The following is an 18932-nucleotide window of genomic DNA, read 5'->3' as shown; positions in this document are numbered from 1 at the left end:
GTAGTTCCAGGGTCAAGTGTAATTGGAAAGTTGTGTGTATTGTCTCATATAATCATTATAACAATCCTATGAAGTTGGCAGTTTTGCCCCCATTTTAGAGTGGAGGAAAGAGAAGTAGATGGATAAGATTATATATCCAAGTGACTCTTTTTTTTTAAATTTTAGAATGCTAAGCTATATGCTTTTCTTTAGAAATATGGAAAATTAAATAGCTATCTAGAAAAGAGAAGATGTCTGTCTGGACTAGGGCAATTGCAACAAGGATGAATAGTATAGGGCAGATGTTGAAGTACTGACCTCAAAACATAATTAATGTTTAGTATCCATTATCTGTCACTTTGTCTAAAACACTTCTGAATTTTTTAATTTAATTTTAAGGATAATTTTCTATTCACATGAAGTTGTGAGAAATGATGCCATGAGATTCCCCTAATACTTAAAGATCCCCTTACCCATTTTTCCACAATAGAAATATCTTACAAAACTATTGTATAGTATCACAAACAGGATATTGACATTGATACACTCAAGATACAGAATATTTCCATCAACACCAAGATCCCTCATATTGCCTGTTTTAGCTACACCCACTTCTCTTCTACCCCTGTTTCATCCTTAACTTCTAACCACCACTAATCTGCTCTCCATTTCTATAACTGGGTTCTCTATCTGTTCCATTGATCAATGTATGTATACCACCACCAAGACCACACAGTTTTGATTACTGTAGCTCTGTAACAAGTCCAGAAATTGAATAAACTGATTTCCCCTAATTTACTCAATTGTTTTAGCTTCTCTGGTTCTTTTTTTTATATATATATACAAATTTTAGGATAACCTTGTTTTTAGCTGCCAAAAAAGATTGCTGGAATTTTTTATAAAAATTGTATTGAACTTTTATATCAATTCAGAGAGAATTGATACATTTACAATGTGAATCTTCTAGTCCACAAACATGGCATTTCTCACAATTTTTTTTTTTGCATATACATTCTTTATATGTTTTGTTAAATTTACACTTAAATATTTCATTGGTAAGGGGTCTTTTAAATTAGTGTTTTAATTTTTTGTTTGGTCTCCACATGCTCACTCCTAATATAATATAATCAATTTTTGTATGTTTATCTTATATCCTGTAACTCCACTGAGCTTACTTAATTATTAAAGGAGTTTTTTTTTTTATTCCTTTTGTTTTCTGTTTGCATTTTGTTGTTGCTGTTAGAATATGGGGATTTTTTGTGAATACAATCATGTTATCTGCAAATGGGGACATTTTTAGTTCTTTCCTTCCAATAAGTATACCTTTTATTTCCTTTTCTTGCTTTGAAAAGATATTCTACAAAAGAAAAAAAAAGAATTTTTTTGCATTGAAGAGATATTCTAACATCATGATGAATAAGAATTATGAGGGAGAGGATTCTTGCCTCATTTCTGATTTTATCTTTCACCATTAAGTATAATGTCAATTGTAGGCTTTTAAATAGATATTCTTTTTCAGGTTGAAAGAAGTTCTATTTCTATTTTTAAAATCATGAATCTTTGATGAATTTTGTCAGGTAATTTTTAATGTATCAATTGATATGATTGCATTTTTACTTCTTTAGCCTGTTAAGATGACGGATTTCATTGGTTGATTTTTTAATATTTAACCAATATTGCACTCCTAGAATAAACCTAACTTAATCATGATACAGAGTTCTTTTTATATATATATATTTTTGTCTTTTTGTCTTTTTTGTTATTGTTGTTGTTGTTGCTATTTCTTGGACCGCTCCCGCGGCATATGGAGGTTCCCAGGCTAGGGGTTGAATCGGAGCTGTAGCCACCGGCCTACGCCAGAGCCACAGCAACGCGGGATCCGAGCCGCGTCTGCAACCTACACCACAGCTCACGGCAACGCCAGATCGTTAACCCACTGAGCATGGGCAGGGACCGAACCCGCAACCTCATGGTTCCTTGTTGGATTCGTTAACCACTGCGCCACGACAGGAACTCCAGTTCTTTTTATATATTGTTAAATTTTATTTGATAATGTTTTGTTAGGAATTTTTGCATCTGCATTTAGGCAGGAGCTGCAATTTTCTTTCTTTTTCTATTTTTACCTGTATATTTGTGGTAGCAAGGTGATACTAGCTTGATAAAATGAATTGGGAAATATTCCTCTTTTTTTATGTTTTCTGGAAGCCATTGTGTAAAATTAGTGCTAATTCTTTTTTAAACATCTGGTAGCATTCATCAGTGAAACCTTCTGACCAAAAGATTTCTTCTGGTTTTAATGTTACAAATATAACTTCCTCAATAGTTATAAGACTATTCAAATTATATATTTCATATGGGTAAGTTTTGGTACTTTGTACATTTTAAAGAAGGTGGTCCCATTTCTCTTGAGTTGTCAAACTTATGTGTCAAGAGTTGCTCACAAACTGAAAAGTTTTTATATAGCAAAGAAAACCGCAAACAAAATGAAAAGAGAACCCACAGAATTGGAGAAAATATTTGCAAATGAAGCGGCTGACAAGAGATTAATCTCCAAAATATACAAACAACTCGTGCAGCTCAACATCAAAATCAAACAACCCACCCAAAAAAAAATTGGTGAATAAAGAGACATTTCCCAAAGAAGACACACAGATGGCCAAAAAGCACATGAAACGATGTTCAACATCACTAAGTATTAGAGAAATGCAAATCAAAACTACAGTGAGGTACCACTTTACACCAGCCAGAATGGGTCATCATCAAAAAGTGTACAAACAGTAAATGCTGAAAAGGGTGCAGAGTAAAGGGGACCCTCCTATGCTTTTGGGTGGGAATGTAAATTGGAAAAACCACTATGAAAACAGTGTGGAGGTTCCTCAGTAAACTAGAAATAAAACTACTGTATGACCCAGCAATCTCACTCCTGGGCATCTATGCGGATAAAACCATAATTCAAAAAGGTACATACACTATTTACAATAGACAAGACACAAAAGCAACCTAAATGTCCATCAGCAGAGAAATAGATTAAAAAAGTGTTAAAAAAAGAAGTGTTACATGTTATATACAATGAAATTCTACTCAGCCGTAACAAAATGGAATAATGTCATTTTCAGCAACATGGATGGAACTAGAGATTATCATACTTAGTGAAAGACAAACATCATATTATATACTTATATGTGGAATCTTAAAAAAAAGAAAAGAATACAGATAAACTTATTTGCAGAACAGAAACAGACCCACAGACTTTGAAAACAAACTCATGATTTCCACAGGGGACAGGGTGGGGGGAGAGAGGGACTAGGGGTTTGAAGTTGGCATATCACACTGTGGTATATGGGATGACTGGACAATGGGGACCTGCTATATAGAATATAGAATATATCATAGAATACCCAAAATTCTGTGATAATCTATATGGGAAAAGAATCTGAAAAATAATGGATGTGTGTATATATATAATTGAATCACTTTGTTGTATAGCAGAAATTATCACAACACTGTATATCAACTATACCTCAATAAAACCTTAAAAAATGAAAAAAAATCAACAAATATGGCAATGATTTAAAAAAAAAAGAGTTGCTCACAGTCTTACTAATCTTTTGATATCTGCAGGATCTTCAGGATGTGATATCCCCTCTTTCATTCCTGATGTTGTTTTCTCTCTCTCATCTATCTTGCTATAAAGGTTTGTCAATTTTACTGAGTTGTGTAAGGAGCATTCTCTGTTTCATTGATTTTTCTCTATTGTTTTCCTCTTCTCAACTTCATTAAGTTCTATTATTATCTTTATTATTTTCTTCCTTTTACTGCTTGGGATTTATTTTGTTCTTTTTTTAGGTTCTTGAGGTGGCAGAATTAAGTATTTTTTTATGTTTCCTCTTTTCTAATTCATGCATTAATTCTATAGATTTCCTTCTCTGAGCTACTTTGGCTGTGTCCCACAATTTTTGATATGTTGTATTTTCATTTTTATTCTGTTTATAACCTTTTTTTCACCTTTGAGACATTATCTTTGACCTATGTATTATTTAGAAGTGTTTGGTGTGCATTTGTTCAGAGGTTTCCCTGTTATATATATCCTTGATATTTGCATATATATATATACACATATATATATATATATATATCTCCTTGATAATTTTCTCTCAAGCTGTACTACCAATTGTTGAGAGAGGGAAGTTGAAGTCTCCAATTCTAATTTTGAATTTTTCTGCTGTTCCTTTCAGTTATATCAGCTGGTAGATTAGCCCATTTTATCATTATATAATGTTCTTTTCTGCTTCTGATAATTTTCTTTGTTCTGAAATCTACTTCATCTTCTATTACTATTATCATTCCTGCTTTTTTCATTATTGTTTACATGGTATATCTCTTTCCATATTTTTACTTTTATCCTTCCTGTATTATTATATTTGAAACAAATTTCTTACAGACAGAATATGGTTTGGTCCATAAGGCATGGCGTAGATTAATGGCAGAGTGTCTTTTAATTGATGTATTTAGAACATTTTCATATGATGTAATAAATAATGTTAGAATTTAAGTGTGCTATTTTTGTTTGTTTTCTATGTTTTTTTTTTTATTTCTCTGCCTTCTGTCTTCCTGTAGGTTATTTGAGCTTTTTTAAAAATTCCATTTTGATTTATCAATTCTGTTTTTGAGTGCATCTCTTTGTATAGCTTTTTTAGTGGTTGCTCTAGGCATTACACTATATACACATAGCTCTCAGAGTCTACTGGTATTGTCACTATCAGTGCAAAGAATAGAAAACTTTCTTCCTTTGTATTATTTTGTCCTTCCTGTTTATGATTTGTCTTAAATATTCCTCTATGTATTTTAAGACCACATCAGATCATGTTAAATTTTTTACTTGAACTATGGAACATAATTTTAAAGGCTCAATAGAACAGGATAAATCTATCTATTGAATGTATTCATATATTTGATTATTGTGTTCTTTCTTCCTAATCTTTTAAGATCCTTTCTTTCATCATTTCTTCTATTTTTAGAGACATTTTTTAGTCGTTTTTTTAGTATAGTTCTGCTGACAACTAATTATCTTAATTTTTCTTCCTAAGGATGTCTTGACTTCACCTTCATTTCTGAAGGATATTTTTACTTCCTATAGGACTCTGAGTTGTCAGTTCTTTTTCTTTGAGAATTTAAACATATTATGGCCTCTATCAATTCTATTGAGAAATTCACCAGCATTCTAATTGTTTTCTCCCTATAGCTATAGTATCATTTCTCTCTCACTGCCTTCAAGATTTGACCCTTATGTTTAGTTTTCAAAACTTTGTATTTAGGATAGATCTAGGGTAGACCCAGAATCTGAAAGGCCTAGGAAGCTTAAATCTGGCTTATTTAGTGGTAGATGTATCAAGAAATTAGCACAACCTTTTGTAGTTTCTGTAAACAAGAGGTGATCAAAGAACAAGTCAAATACCCAGAATTTCTTTAGGCCCCAAAATACACACCCACTTTTACATTATGAGTCTAGAACCTGAACAAAGTCCAAGATAAAGGAATTTAAATAAAGGCCAAAGTTTCCTTTAGGTGAATGTAATTTAGAGATACTGTATGAGTATATAAACATGATTTTATGCCAGGATTTGAGCATATGAAACTTATTCTTGAAGTAGTGTTTATAATAGATCATAAACTTCTCTTGCTCATTTTGCTTATTGTCACATGTAGTCCTTTTAACCAGGATAGCCTTTAGACCAACTTAAGACAGGTGACTTGTTTTTTTGTGAATATGTTTTTACTTTTTCTGCCATTGTTGCTAATAGAAAAGATAAAAATCTTAAAAGTTGACTGAGTCAGAATTTCTGTTTGGTATTTCTTCATGCTAGAGCCTAGAATGAGGCAGAATGGGGTAGATTTTGTGGGGTGTTTTTTGTAGTGTAGTAGTTTTGTGGAGAAGTTGTTTTAAATCTCTGAAGTTGTCAAGATGGAAATTTCACTAGAAGTGAATTGACATCAAATAAAACATGAGTACCTGTATTTGGATGTTTTACCACATACCCAAGACAGACAGTGGATTGTAAACCTTCCATTTATTGCACCGTTTGGGCTCCACCTGTGGACCAGTGTGTTGTTTCAGTGTCTGAGAAAAAAACGCAGGGGATAGCCCTACTTTTTGAATGTTGTTCTTCATTTGAACCTGTGTGTTCTCTGTGGTCAGGCCTGATGAGAAAACTCTTAAATCATTGTGGAATGTCCAGATATGTACCAGTGGGTGGCAGTAGATATGGCAGAGTTTTAAATAATGTAGCCACCAGTAATGGGTGGAATCTAAAAGCAGAATTCTTGAGGGTTCTTTTTGCTTATTTGTTTCAAAATTCAGATTATTTTTCACATATTTTTCTGATTGTAAAATGCATACTGAAGAGTAATTTGAAAAAATAAAACCTAAAATATATATTTATATATAAACTCTATGTACCAGATACTATTTTAAGTGTTTTACTTATGGTAATTTTAACCCAACACATTTTATTGTTTTTTGAGATATTTTGGCTAATGAAGAGCATGTCGTTGTTCATTTATTCTATTTATCTTTACTAGTGTAATACAATAGGAAAAACATTTAATGACAGATGCTACATTAAACTGAGGAATTATTCAACTGTCCCCCATTCATTTAAATAGGCATTTTTTTTGCTATTTTAGGTTGTGAGATATTCTGTATGTTGTATGTGGAACATACCTTGCAAAAAACATCTGCTTTTTCAAATGTCTAGGCATTTGCTTTCCATCAAAGCCACATCTTTTGATGTCATCTCCCAGAATTGAGGAGTTTGCTGTGGACAGCCATTAACTGTATGTCTTCTCACAGACTGCTGATATTACGCAAGTTCTTTAGCAGAGTTAGCTGTTAGTTTGGGGAAGCATTGGGAAATGTATAGGCATTCGTGGAAGAGCTTGGAATACCATGTCATTTCAGTAGAAATCTTGAAAGGCAAAAGAGGGTGGTCACTGTTTTGTGAAGAAAAGTTTTGGACCCTGGTCCAGTTCAGAAGCCCCAGGCTCAGGTTCATGTACTTCTTTCTATTCACTAGTTATATGACATTGACAGAGGCCTTTAATCTCTCAGAACTCAGTCTTCATCTCTAAAATCCCCATCTCTGAGGAGGTGGGATTAAATCAGGGTTTTCAGTCAGCACTGTTACGAGCTTTATAGCTTCACCACAGCACCGCAGGGGCTGACCCCAGTACAGGAAGGAAGTCCAGCAATCTGGCCTCCAAGCCCTCCACCTCTGCTTCCACCAAAGAAGCTTCCTTTTAGCTTTTAAAATTGTTTATTGATCATATACACTTGAAAGTGTGTATGATTTCATTCATAAGACACAATTCTACTTTTTTTTAAAAAAAAGTGAAAACTTTGGGATTAGATTATTTCAGTGGTCCCTTCTGTCCCTAAAATATCAGTAATCCTAAATAACTAGGAAGCCAGGAAAAGAAAAGAGAAATTGACCATTGTCTTTAGCATTAGATAGCGTCTGAAATATCTAGTATATAACTGTGGAAGGCATGGTCTATCATTTATGACCTTTTATGGGTTATAATGCACTGTTTAATTAATTTCATTATACCACAAATGCCACTTAGAGAGGAATGGCACAAATTTATTTTTTAAGAAGTATTGAGTTATTTTGAGAACCTAACATTATATGCTGTTTTCAGTAAATGTCAGGGCACTGAATTACTACAGGAGGTACAGCAGCAGGAAACTAAATGCTTTTCTCTAAACTGTAGTCACTAATTCACCATATTCTTTGCCAGTGCTACTGTGTTCAGTGTTGTTGTTATAAATGTTCCTGAGTTTGAAGCCTTTGTTTATATAATTTTCTCTTCATTACCAGGTAGGCTAAGTTATGTGGATGAGGTATTTTATAGTAAAAATTAAAAGAAAAAACTGCAAAAATTAAAAGAAAAAAACTGCTCATTTCTAAACTTGATTTCCAACTTTTCTGTGAAGGGTCAAGATGGGCATGTTGCTTATGCACACCTGAATATGATTCTCCTTTTAAAAGCAAATAAACAAACAACCAATCTGCTTCCTTGGCTACCAGGAACCAGAATCAACATAAAAAAGTGTCAGACCTCCTTGAACAGCCAGACCACTAGTTGCAAAGACTGCAAAGGAAGTGGTAAAAGACTGTCTTAGCCAAAAACACAGTCATGATATATTACCCTGAGTGTGCCAGAGAAATGCAACATGGAACAAAACAAAACAAGATTCTCCAATTTTCATCCTTGATATCCTGCTTTCCTAGTGGGACTTTTTCCTTCTTCTAATAACCATATGTCGTAATGAGTTAGTATCAGCTCATTTAAACTAGCTAGAGCCAGTCCAAGGAAAACACACAGGATGGCTGCCCTTTTCACCGAAAAAATCTTTCATTTACTAATGTTGATGGAAGCACATTTAGCCAAAGCAATTTGCATGGCAGTTGAATTGCTGTTTGTATTGAACTGCAAACCAGAGAATAATAAAGCAAAACATGAACATGCCAGTGGTGAGCAAGGGATCAGAGCAGCCCTTCAGATTTTTCCATGCTGATGGTTTGTTCTAAAGCTGGGAAGAACAAACAGCAAGTTTGCTCATTATAACCAGGTGCACTCATCACATGGAGGTGTCACAGTGTTATGTAATGTCAGCTGTCCAGAGATCTCACCTGTGTTCTCTCATCTTTTGTCTGTTTGTGGTAGAATAGTCACTTGTCAGTGATGCCCAGTAGCCATATTTCATCAGCACAGGTTAATAACACTATTTATCGTTCCAAGTGTGTGTACTTGAACAATGCACCTAACAAGTGAACCACTGCATAGAGAAGTAATGTAGGCAGAAAAGGGTATGTGAGACATCTAAGTTAAGTAGCAAATACAGATAAGCACTTGTCAAGAAGGCTATAGATATAAAGACATCAAAGCCCTGGTTGTTGACATCAGTCATCTCCTAAGGTGAGAGGAATAAAAATGTCTGTGTTTAAAAAATAACTGTATGAAGAAGGGAGCAGTTAAGCATTGAGTGGTACCAATGAGACCATGATATGATAGATAGGGCAGGAAGACAGGAGAGCAAAGCCCTAGCACTAACTAGGTAATCACAAGCAAGCCATTTGTCTTCTTTGAGCGTCATGTCTTCATCTATTTTTTGCAGAATGAAATGTTTCACTGTGGAATAGAAAGTTCTCCAGGTTTCTGAGTAGAGATAAGAAGGTTCAATACAACCACATCCCCAAAGACTTTCAGAAGTAATAGCAACCCAACTAACACTACTAAAGAAAAAAAAAAAAAAAGTGTTAGAATTTCAGGAGTTATGTGAGCTTCAGATAAGAATGGATCTTGTCCTCAACCAAATGTTTCCTGACTCTGCTTTCTTCTTTAGCAGCTTCACTGTTGTACAAGTTCCTTTGATATAGTAGAAAATAGGCTTTTGGAAGCACCAGGATAATATAGGCTCACAGCTTCAGAAGGAGAGAGTGTCTCCTAGTATCCATATTAGTACCTAAAAATGGGTTGCTGCAGACAATGCTTAGCTTGTATGCTCAGGAAGGTAAGGTGCTGTGACTGGCCAGTCTGAGTTGTGACCAGAGACTTTGGCCCCTTGACTAAAAGTTCCGCAGGAATCACATGGAGAAGAGTTTGAAGTTCTCAAAGGGAAAGGATGTGGCATAGAGACAAAACAAAAACAAGGGTACACTTATATGCTTGATATCAGCCGGGGTGAGAATCAATGGGGTGAACATAAGGGGACTTCAATATTTTGAGTATCAATTATAGGAGTTCCTTGGTAGTTTTTGTTTAGCCATTCAAAATGAAGCATTGCCATTGGTATCAGCTTTTTTTTTTGGAAGAGCAGCATGACCTTTATGTATTTGGAGAAAACTAAGAGTGTAATTTTTGAATTGCAGTAATTCTGTGAAGTTCTGAGGGTAGGAACCCCTTTACATATATGTTTTATCAATGTGTAAATTGCCTTTGGCCATCTGAGAAATCCAGTATGTATTATTTATCAGTGAGTTTTATCTAAGGCTTTTGATGTTTGCCATACCAAGTTGACTCTGGAGGAACAAGGTCAGCTTTCTTTAATGGTTGATAGACCCCACTATCCACCATCCCAGCCCCACTGTACCAATAAGCAGTGTAATTCATTACAAGGGGCTCAGCTCTGAGAACCTCTTAATATTCGTAAGTAGTGGAACAGAATGTCCATGTCCACATAGAGATTCTGTAGTGATCTCGTATCTCTCAAATACTTATTTTTTTATTTAAATAATTTTAATTGAAATGTATTTGACATATAGTATCATATTAGTTTCAGGTGCACAACATAGTAATTTATATACAGTACAAATTGATCACGATAAGTAACCATCTGTCATTGTACAAAGCTCTTACAGTATTATTGACAATATTCCCTAGGCCATATATAACACCCCTGAGACTTATTTATATATAAATATATATATATATATATATATATATATATACACACTTTTTTTGGATTTTTTATTTATATATAAATATATATATATATATATATATATATATACTTTTTTTTTGGATTTTTGGCTTTTTGCCATTTCCAGGGCCACTCTTGAGGCACATGGAGGTTCCCAGGCTAGGGGTCTAATCAGAGCTGTAGTCACCGACCTACACCAGAGCCACAGCAATGTGGGATCCGAGCCGCGTCTGCAAACTACACCACAGCTCATGGCAACGCCGGATCCTTAACCCACTGACCAAGGCCAGGGATCGAACCCGCAACCTCATGGTTCCTTGTCGGATTCGCTAACCACTGAGCCACGACGGTAACTCCAATTTATATATTTTATAACATGAAGTTTGTATCTCTTAATCCCCTTCACCTGTTTCACCCAACGCCCCAGCCCCTGGCAACCCCAGTTTGTTCTCTGTATCTATGAGTCTGTTTTTGTTTTGTTTGTTTGTTGGGTTTTGTATTTTTGTTTTTTTAGACTCCACATATAAGTGAAATCATATGGTATTTGTCTTTATCTCTCTGAGTTATTTCACTTAGCATAATACCCTCTAGGTTCATCTGTGTTGTTATAAATGGCAAGATTTCACGTTTTTTTTCGTGGCTGAGTATTATTTTGTTTATATGTACCACACCTTCTTTATTCATTCGTGGACACTTTCTTATACCATATGCAAAAATAAACTCAAAATGGATTAAAAACTTTATAACACTTGAAACTAGAAGACTCATAGAAGAAAACATTAGTCAGTAAGCTCTTTGACCTTGATCTTAGTGTTTTGGTTTTTTTTCCCTCTCTCTTCTCAGGCAAGGGCAACAAAAGCAAAAATAAACAAATTGAGAATACATTAAACTAAAAAGTTTTTGCACAACAAAGGAAACCATCAACAAAACAAAAAGACAATCTATTGTATGGGAGAATACATTTGCAAATGATATATCTCATAAGGAGTTAGTATTCAAATTATATAAAAAACTCATACCACTCAATATCAAAAAAACAAACAATCTGATTTAAAAAATGGACAGAGGACCTGAAGAGACCTTTTTCTAGGGAACCTATATAGATGGCCAACATACACATGAAAAGATGCTTAACATCGCTAATCATCGGGGCAATGAAAATCAAAACCATAATGAGGTATCACCTCACACCTGTTAGAATGGCTATTATTAAGAAGACAATAAAAAACAAATGCTAGAGAGGATGTGAAAAAAAGACAACTCTGTGCACTGTTGGTGGGAATGTAAATTGTTGCAGCCACTATGGAAAATAGTTTGGAGGTTCCTCAAAAAATTAAAAATAGAACTACCATATGATCCAGTGATTCCACTTCTGAGTATTTATCTGAAGAAAATGAAAATATTAATTCAAAAAGATATGGACACTTCCATGTTTATTGTAACATTATTTAAATAGCCAAGATATTTAAACAGCTTACGTCTCACAAATATTGAAGAGATTCAGGCTGAAGCCACAATTACTGAAACCAGTTAGAGTAGGCAGCTGTTTTGTCTGTTTGACATCCATACGTCCTCCTTTTGTTAATAGTACTCAGATATTTGGAAACATTCCTTTCTCTTCTTCATTCAATCCTTTTGCGATTGTTGGTGAAATTGTTTCATACTTTACCTTGGCCAAGCAGTAAGCAAGAGATCTAAGCTAGTCTCATTAGCTCTTCTCTTTATGGAATTTCATCTTAAGTAGAGTAATACAAATACACTCAGGATAAAATGCCCAGTAGTTCATGTTACCTATACCCCTCTCCACCCAGACCAGTTACTCTCTCCATTCTGGACTCTTTTTTTCTGTTATCTATTATAATTAGGTCTGTTATATCAATTACCCTCTAATAAATTAAAAATGCTTGCTGTTCAGTTAGCAACTGATTGCTATCAGTTAGCAAGTGCTGGGTACCAAACCATACCCAATTCCATTTACTTTTAGGTCATGATTTTTTGATTTGGAATTGGTACTGGGCTCTGCTGGACAGTTTTTCTGGTCTCAGTTGGGTTCCCATCTGAGGTATTTGTGTTCATCTTTAGGTCAGGTGGGCAACTCTGCTTCTGGATATTTGCTGGCTATCTGTTGGGGCAACCTGCAGGATTTCAGAACTGGAAAGAGCCCTGAGCCATGTGTTTCTTGTCATCTGGCAGGCTGGCCTGGGCTTGCTCCTAAGGTAGTAGCAGAGTTCCAAGTAGAAAAGTGAAAATAGAATGAACCCTCAATGCAAATTGACACAGAGTTGCTCCTGCTATTTTCTGTATACTAAATCAAGTCAGTAAGTAGGCCTAGATGCAAGATGTATTTGACTTTTTAATGAAAGTAGCTATAATGTGACAAGGCAGATGAGTAGGATGCAGGAAGAGGAACGATTGAAGGTGCTTAATCACCACACCCCAAGTTGGTGTCTGTAGTGTATAGCTAAAAATCCTAATGTGCCAACAAAATCTCCTTTAAAATACATCTTAATTCAATAGCATTCTCCTATAATTTTCTTGACATAACTCTGAGCGTGGGTGTTTTGGGAACCAATGTCAGCCGTCTATAGGTACAGAGCAAAAGCTAACTCATCCTTAATCCCAGTATGTTTTGTCTTCAGAGAATTACTTGCCACTTCTCTGTATTTCTCCTAGCTCTGCAGTCTCAAAGGACCAATACCATCAATTATATCATCTACCAGGTCTCCTGAAGTTTCTGGGTATTGCCTGCCCAGTTATGACATATTACAGCATGACTTGGTTTACCCACTATATTACTGCTTCCTGTTCCATCTAGTAGCACTTGCTAGAAACATTTGCATTTGTCTTTCTGGAATACATATTGAATTTTTGTACACTGTATTTTCCTTTCATGCAGTACAGCCTCTTGGTAAGCTATATCAATCACAGACTAAGGCAAACACTAATATTAATGTGCGCTGCTGTAGGTATTTCTTGCCAGTTTTCATCCAAGTTCTAAGTCAGCCCCGTTCTCTTTACGTTTGTGAGATCTAATAAGATCATAGCACAGAGTAGTATAGCTGCAGGCAGAAAATTCTTCTTGACAAATACATTTTCCTTTATAGCAAGTTCATAAATTAATATAGGGCACTGAGACACCATGGCTATCTATACACATTCATTTAGACAGACTTCAGTTGACTACCTTCTCTTCCAGCCACTGATTTCTCTGAGGTGGTGCCAGACTGCTGGTCAGGTGTAGCTTCAATGCTTTCCACCCTCGCAGTGTGAAATGATAGTTCATATGACTATACAGTTAAGGGAGCATTCTACTTCCATTAATAATGCCCATTATTTCAGGGTGTTTTAATTTGGTTATAAAAATTGACTCTGGAGGTGAAACTTGGCTTAGGAGCTTATTTTAAGGACAAACGGTTTGTTTCTATTTTTTTCTTTCAAAAGAAAAAAAATCTTTTTTTAAAAGAAAAGTTTGTGTTGCTTTTGAGTTTATATAAGCTCAAAATTCCTAAAACATTGGAATGACTTTGGACCAAATTCTTAAAACATTGGTATTACTTTGGATATGTAATTGAGTTGGTGTAATTTTCTGTTATCTCCACTGGACCTAGGACCTCCCAGGGCTTCTCAGCTAGCTTAGATTTGGCTGAGTCCGGATCTTTGCCACATTTCATCAGTTGGAATCAGAGGGCATTTCTTTTATGTTGTTTCTCATGCTTAAACGTCAAATTCTCTTTCCAGGCAACAGTTTATACAAGCTGCTGACTGAATTGAGTTTGATAATAAGAGGTTAACACAGTTTTACATTGTATTTTGATGGATATTTTACTTTCTTATTGTAGATCTGCTGGAGGAGACTCACAGAAAAGATGAAGAAATGGAGTCTCTGCAGGTAAAATAAATTCTCCAATAGAGCAGTTATCTTCAAGTTTAAACATTTGTTTTTAATTTGTTAGCCTTTATTAGAGTCACATTCACCACTATGGCAATGGAGTTTAAAAACAAAAAAAATCAGGTCTTTAAAATCCAAGTTGGCGTTTTCTTCCTTTTGGAAGTGTTGGAGGACTGTCATAATCTCTGAGAGCAGGAAACCATTTTAGTCTCTGTGCCACTCATGAAAGGAAACTTTATTCCTTGGTATAGCTTAATAGGAACTGTAGCGTTAGCAAATTAAAGCAACATCTTTGCAAAGTCCTTTCCTCAAAAACCGGGGTGATGAATGAGAATGAATTTATGGAATCTACATTTTCATGTGAAAGTCAAATATTCTGACTCCGCAAACATCATCCGCTAGTGACCAACCAAAAATATTAGCACATATACTGAGCTTCACACTTACCTTGTATGGCTCTTAATTCACTGTAGATGTATACACATTTCTTGGACTAGAAAATTATGTTTGAAAGATTGCACCAGAATTTTAATTGACATTCCCGTGGTGTGATCAATTGATGTTAACTTGGCCTCTGATAGAAGTTCTCTCTTCCTTTAACATTGGACTAACTTACAAATGGGTAACTTGAGTGTCTGACTTTATTAGGGGAAACATAATCCGTTATACTCACATGACAGAACCAATTCACTTAACGTCACGTTGAGGATTAAGAACAGTAAATGCTTTGGACATTTAGAGTTCTTCCTGGGCCCGGAGCTGCAAGGTGTGACTAGAGAGGGGTTTAATGAGCTGGCTTGAGTGCCTTAGTGGTAAAGATGTTTGCTTCTGGCGAACAAAGGATGGGCTGAGCAAAGCCCAAAGAGCAAGGGAAAAGTTCTGTAATTGGGGATTCTTCTACTTGATGGTATATCTGTTAAGAGAAAATTGTATAACTGATCTGAAAATGATTAAGAAGAATATAGATCTACATACCTAAGAAGAAGAGCATTTGTTTGTCCCAGTTTGTGCAGATTAAATTCTTTTAATATCTTGTGCTGTGGTTAGGTATAAAAAGAAAGCTCTGGTTAGTTCATTGTGGGGCTAGGAAAAAAATCTCCAGTGTGTACTTGCCCTGTCCTATCTCTTTATATCAGCAATACTTGTTATAAAAAGCAAAGGTATGCACACTAATTGTATATGTTGAGAAGGTAATAAAGGCTTTTTGATGCATTATGTTTACCATTGGACCCAGAATAACACATATAAACATATTTATTGAATACTTAGTACCTATCTGGCCTTTTGAAATGGCATCATAAATCTTTTTGAGTTTATTTCTTCCAATGAGTGTTGGAGCCAGGAATCCTGTTAAATTTAATAGCCTATGTTGCTTCTCAAATATTTATTAAGTACTGGCAGCATTTTCTACCAAAATGTCCACTGAGTACAATAGAATGCACCAGTCAACTAACTATGGACATTTATATGAATAGAGTATCCAGTATGATGTCCAACAGCAGAAGAGTTCATTGTTGGCACTTTGTCATGGTAATTAGTGCCTAGTACTTATACTCTATTAAGAACAAAGGAGGAACTTAATATCTCTCAGAGTGCAAATTGTATAGACATATCATGGAAAGCCTTTCTTTTTAAAAAATTTTTATTAAAGTATAGTTGATTGGAATGTTGTGCCAATTTCTTCTGTACAACAAAGTGACCCAGTCATACATATATATATATATATATATATATATATATACATTCCCTTTCTTATATTATCTTCCATTATGGTAAATCCCAAAGGCTGGGTATAGTTCCCTGTGCCAAATAGTAAGACCTCATTGCTTATCAATTCTAAATGTAATAGTTTGTATCTACTGATTTCAAACTCCCAGTCCATTCCACTCCCTTCTCCCTCCCGTTGGCAACCACAAGTCTGTTCTCCATGTAAGTGAGTCTGTTTCTGTTCTGTAGATAGGTTCATTTGTGCCATATTTTATATTCCACACATAAGTGATATCATGTGGTATTTGTCTTCCTTAGAGAGCCTTTAATTTTAAATACTAGAAGAAAACCCATTGAAAAGTGCCTACATTCCTAAGTTTCCATATTCAAACACAAATATTACAGGTGAAATATTTGAGAAAACTAATAAAGTATGTGGGTTGAAGTCTTACAATCACAAACTAGGACTTTGGGGGAATAAAAGACGAAATCATTTTGTTTTTTTTTTAATGATAGCATTAAGAATTGAAGATTGACAACTTTGACTTTTAAGCCCTGGCTCTGGGTAACCTTGAGTAACTCAATTAACTTTGCTGTGCCTATTTTCTCATCTGTAATATAAAATCATAAACCTGTCTTCCAGAAGTGTTTAGTGTGGATTAGATTATCCCAGAAGGGAGAGCTAAATATTCCAATTTAGCAATGTTAGCAAATCCCCATGTATCCAAATTGAAGTCAATTTTATTTACCCATTATCATCATATAATTATGTGTAACAGCCATTCTGCTTTTAATGTTATTCTCCTTATGGATGGTCGTGTTTATTTATCTCTAAACACTTAGCAGTTTCCTGTAAGTAAAAGATGCTCCATTTGCTTACCGAACAAATATTTATTGAGCACCAGGTCTGTGCAAGGCACTGTACTGGACAAGCTGCTTATACTGGGTAGTTTGTTACCCTTTATATCAGAATTAATGCAAAAGAACTTTAAATAGTCATTGGTAATAAAATATTTTAAAAATATTAGAGGGGATATATACATTATTGTGGGAACATATAACAGTACCTGTCTTTGGTAAAGATAAGGGTGGGTCGGGTGCAAGTAAAGGGGGTTGAAGGTGGAGAGGATGAGCAGGGCTAGAGTGGCAATCTAAACAGACTTCCCAGAGGAAGCCAATATTTAAATGATAAACAAGAGTTTAGAGTAAATGTTTAAAAAAAAAATAGTTTTAGGCAATGTGACGGCTTGAGGTGAAAGGGAGCATCAATTTCATGTTTAAGAAACTGAAAGAATTTCAATAGTGGAATGTAGCATCTGAGAAAGGAGAGGCAAGGCAAGAGTTTGTAAGGCAAACAGAGTTCTCAAGATTCTTATAAAGGGGTTAAGATGTTATCTTCAGTATATGGGAAACTGGTAAAGGGTGTGAAACAAGAGAAAAATATCAAATTTTCATTTTTAAAAAGTATCTGCTACAGAGTCTAAAATCTAAAATTGGGTGCAGACAAGATTGAAACCAGGGAAAGTGATTAAGCAAATGTTGGCGAGAGATGATGGTGACCTGGATTGAGTGATAGTAGAGAGTGTGAAGAGGATTGGGTGGTTTCCTAATAAATTTGGGGTTATAATAACTTAGGGAGCTTTGAGAGTGCTTATTAGGAAGTATAAAGGAAGAAGTTAAGCATGACTGTTAGGTTTCTTGACTGGGCAACTTCATGGATGGTTATGCTAGTCAGTGAGATAAGGGGAAGTTGATTAGTTCAATTTTATGGTATTGTGACTTTGGATGCCTTGAAACATCCAAGTGGCAGAGAAAGATTTATAGATTGAACTGGATATGTAGAATGTGATGTCATCAAATCTGGTATCCATATCATATAGATGATATTGAAAGTCATAGAACCAATGAGAAGTCTCAAGGAAGTACGTAGAATAAAGAAATGAAAACTTAACCTTAGGGAATAAAGCTTAAATAGCAGGCTAAGGGTGAAAATCTTGCAAAGGAGTCTAAGACCTAAAGAAAGTAAATTCTACAGAGCATAGTGTCATGAAGCTTATATAATATGTCTAAGGGAAAATAATCAGTAAAACTGAAAATAGGTGTTTAATCCTTGAATCCACTTAGCTAAGGGGTTTAGACTTTAAAACTTTGTAATTTCTATCATACCTGTGAAGCAAGTCATTCACTTTTGCAACTATCTACTAGGTAGAATAATGCCTCACCATATTAGATGCTCACTAAATTTCTGTTGACTGAATAAACAAATGAATACCACCCTACTGATGTCTTATTTATACAGCACCTGTTCCTGGTTCTCTCTAAGATCTACTCATTAATAAACAACCACCATACCTGTCCTAGTGTTCAGTTTTGTTTTAAAAATTCAGTGCAACTTCCAGATTCTATAATTCCTGTACACACACACTTTCACTCTCCCTCCTTCTGTATTACTGCTCCTTGAATGTAGTATTGAAACAAAAGGTCAGTAAGAGTAATTTGGCCAGAGTGGTAGGAATTAGCAGGGACAGAAAAGGATAAAATGGCAAGTTGGGGGCGACAGCAGAGAGGAGAGTGTTTTCAGTCTTCAGAGGAATCACAAACAATGGAGATAAACATATCTGACAGTGATTTTTACAATGCAGCTGGTAATTACCAAAATTCTTCCTTGGAGCTTAACAGTGGCTCTTTATTTTTCTTTTCTTTTTTTTTCTTCTGACTTTCATTTGCAGTTACATTGTGTGCTGCTCTTAAAAACATATTGTCTTTGACTATAAATGTGTGGCGCAGTATCACAGTCCTATTTGCATATGGGTTTGAGGTACATTTAATTCACTGCAGATCATTTTAAAGACACAAAAGGTAATCCATTTTTCT

The 18932-nt window shown here is 35.0% G+C and overlaps 1 protein-coding gene across 5 annotated transcripts in view; it reads left to right on the top strand.

Annotated features, from left to right (window-relative positions):
• CEP128 (centrosomal protein 128) overlaps window positions 1–18932 on the top strand; it is a 424380-nt gene that overhangs the window by 333454 nt on the left and 71994 nt on the right. For all 5 annotated transcript variants that reach the window (XM_047795264.1, XM_047795267.1, XM_047795266.1 and 2 more), the window contains one exon: window positions 14302–14351. In XM_047795264.1, coding sequence (XP_047651220.1) covers window positions 14302–14351 — 50 coding nt within the window. The remainder of the gene's footprint in view (window positions 1–14301; window positions 14352–18932) is intronic.

Source organism: Phacochoerus africanus, chromosome 9, assembly GCF_016906955.1.
Source record: "Phacochoerus africanus isolate WHEZ1 chromosome 9, ROS_Pafr_v1, whole genome shotgun sequence".
In the NCBI taxonomy this organism is placed as follows: Eukaryota; Metazoa; Chordata; class Mammalia; order Artiodactyla; family Suidae; genus Phacochoerus; species Phacochoerus africanus.
Note: the sequence above shows the minus strand (reverse complement) of the source record. Positions and strands in the feature narration are given on the sequence as shown.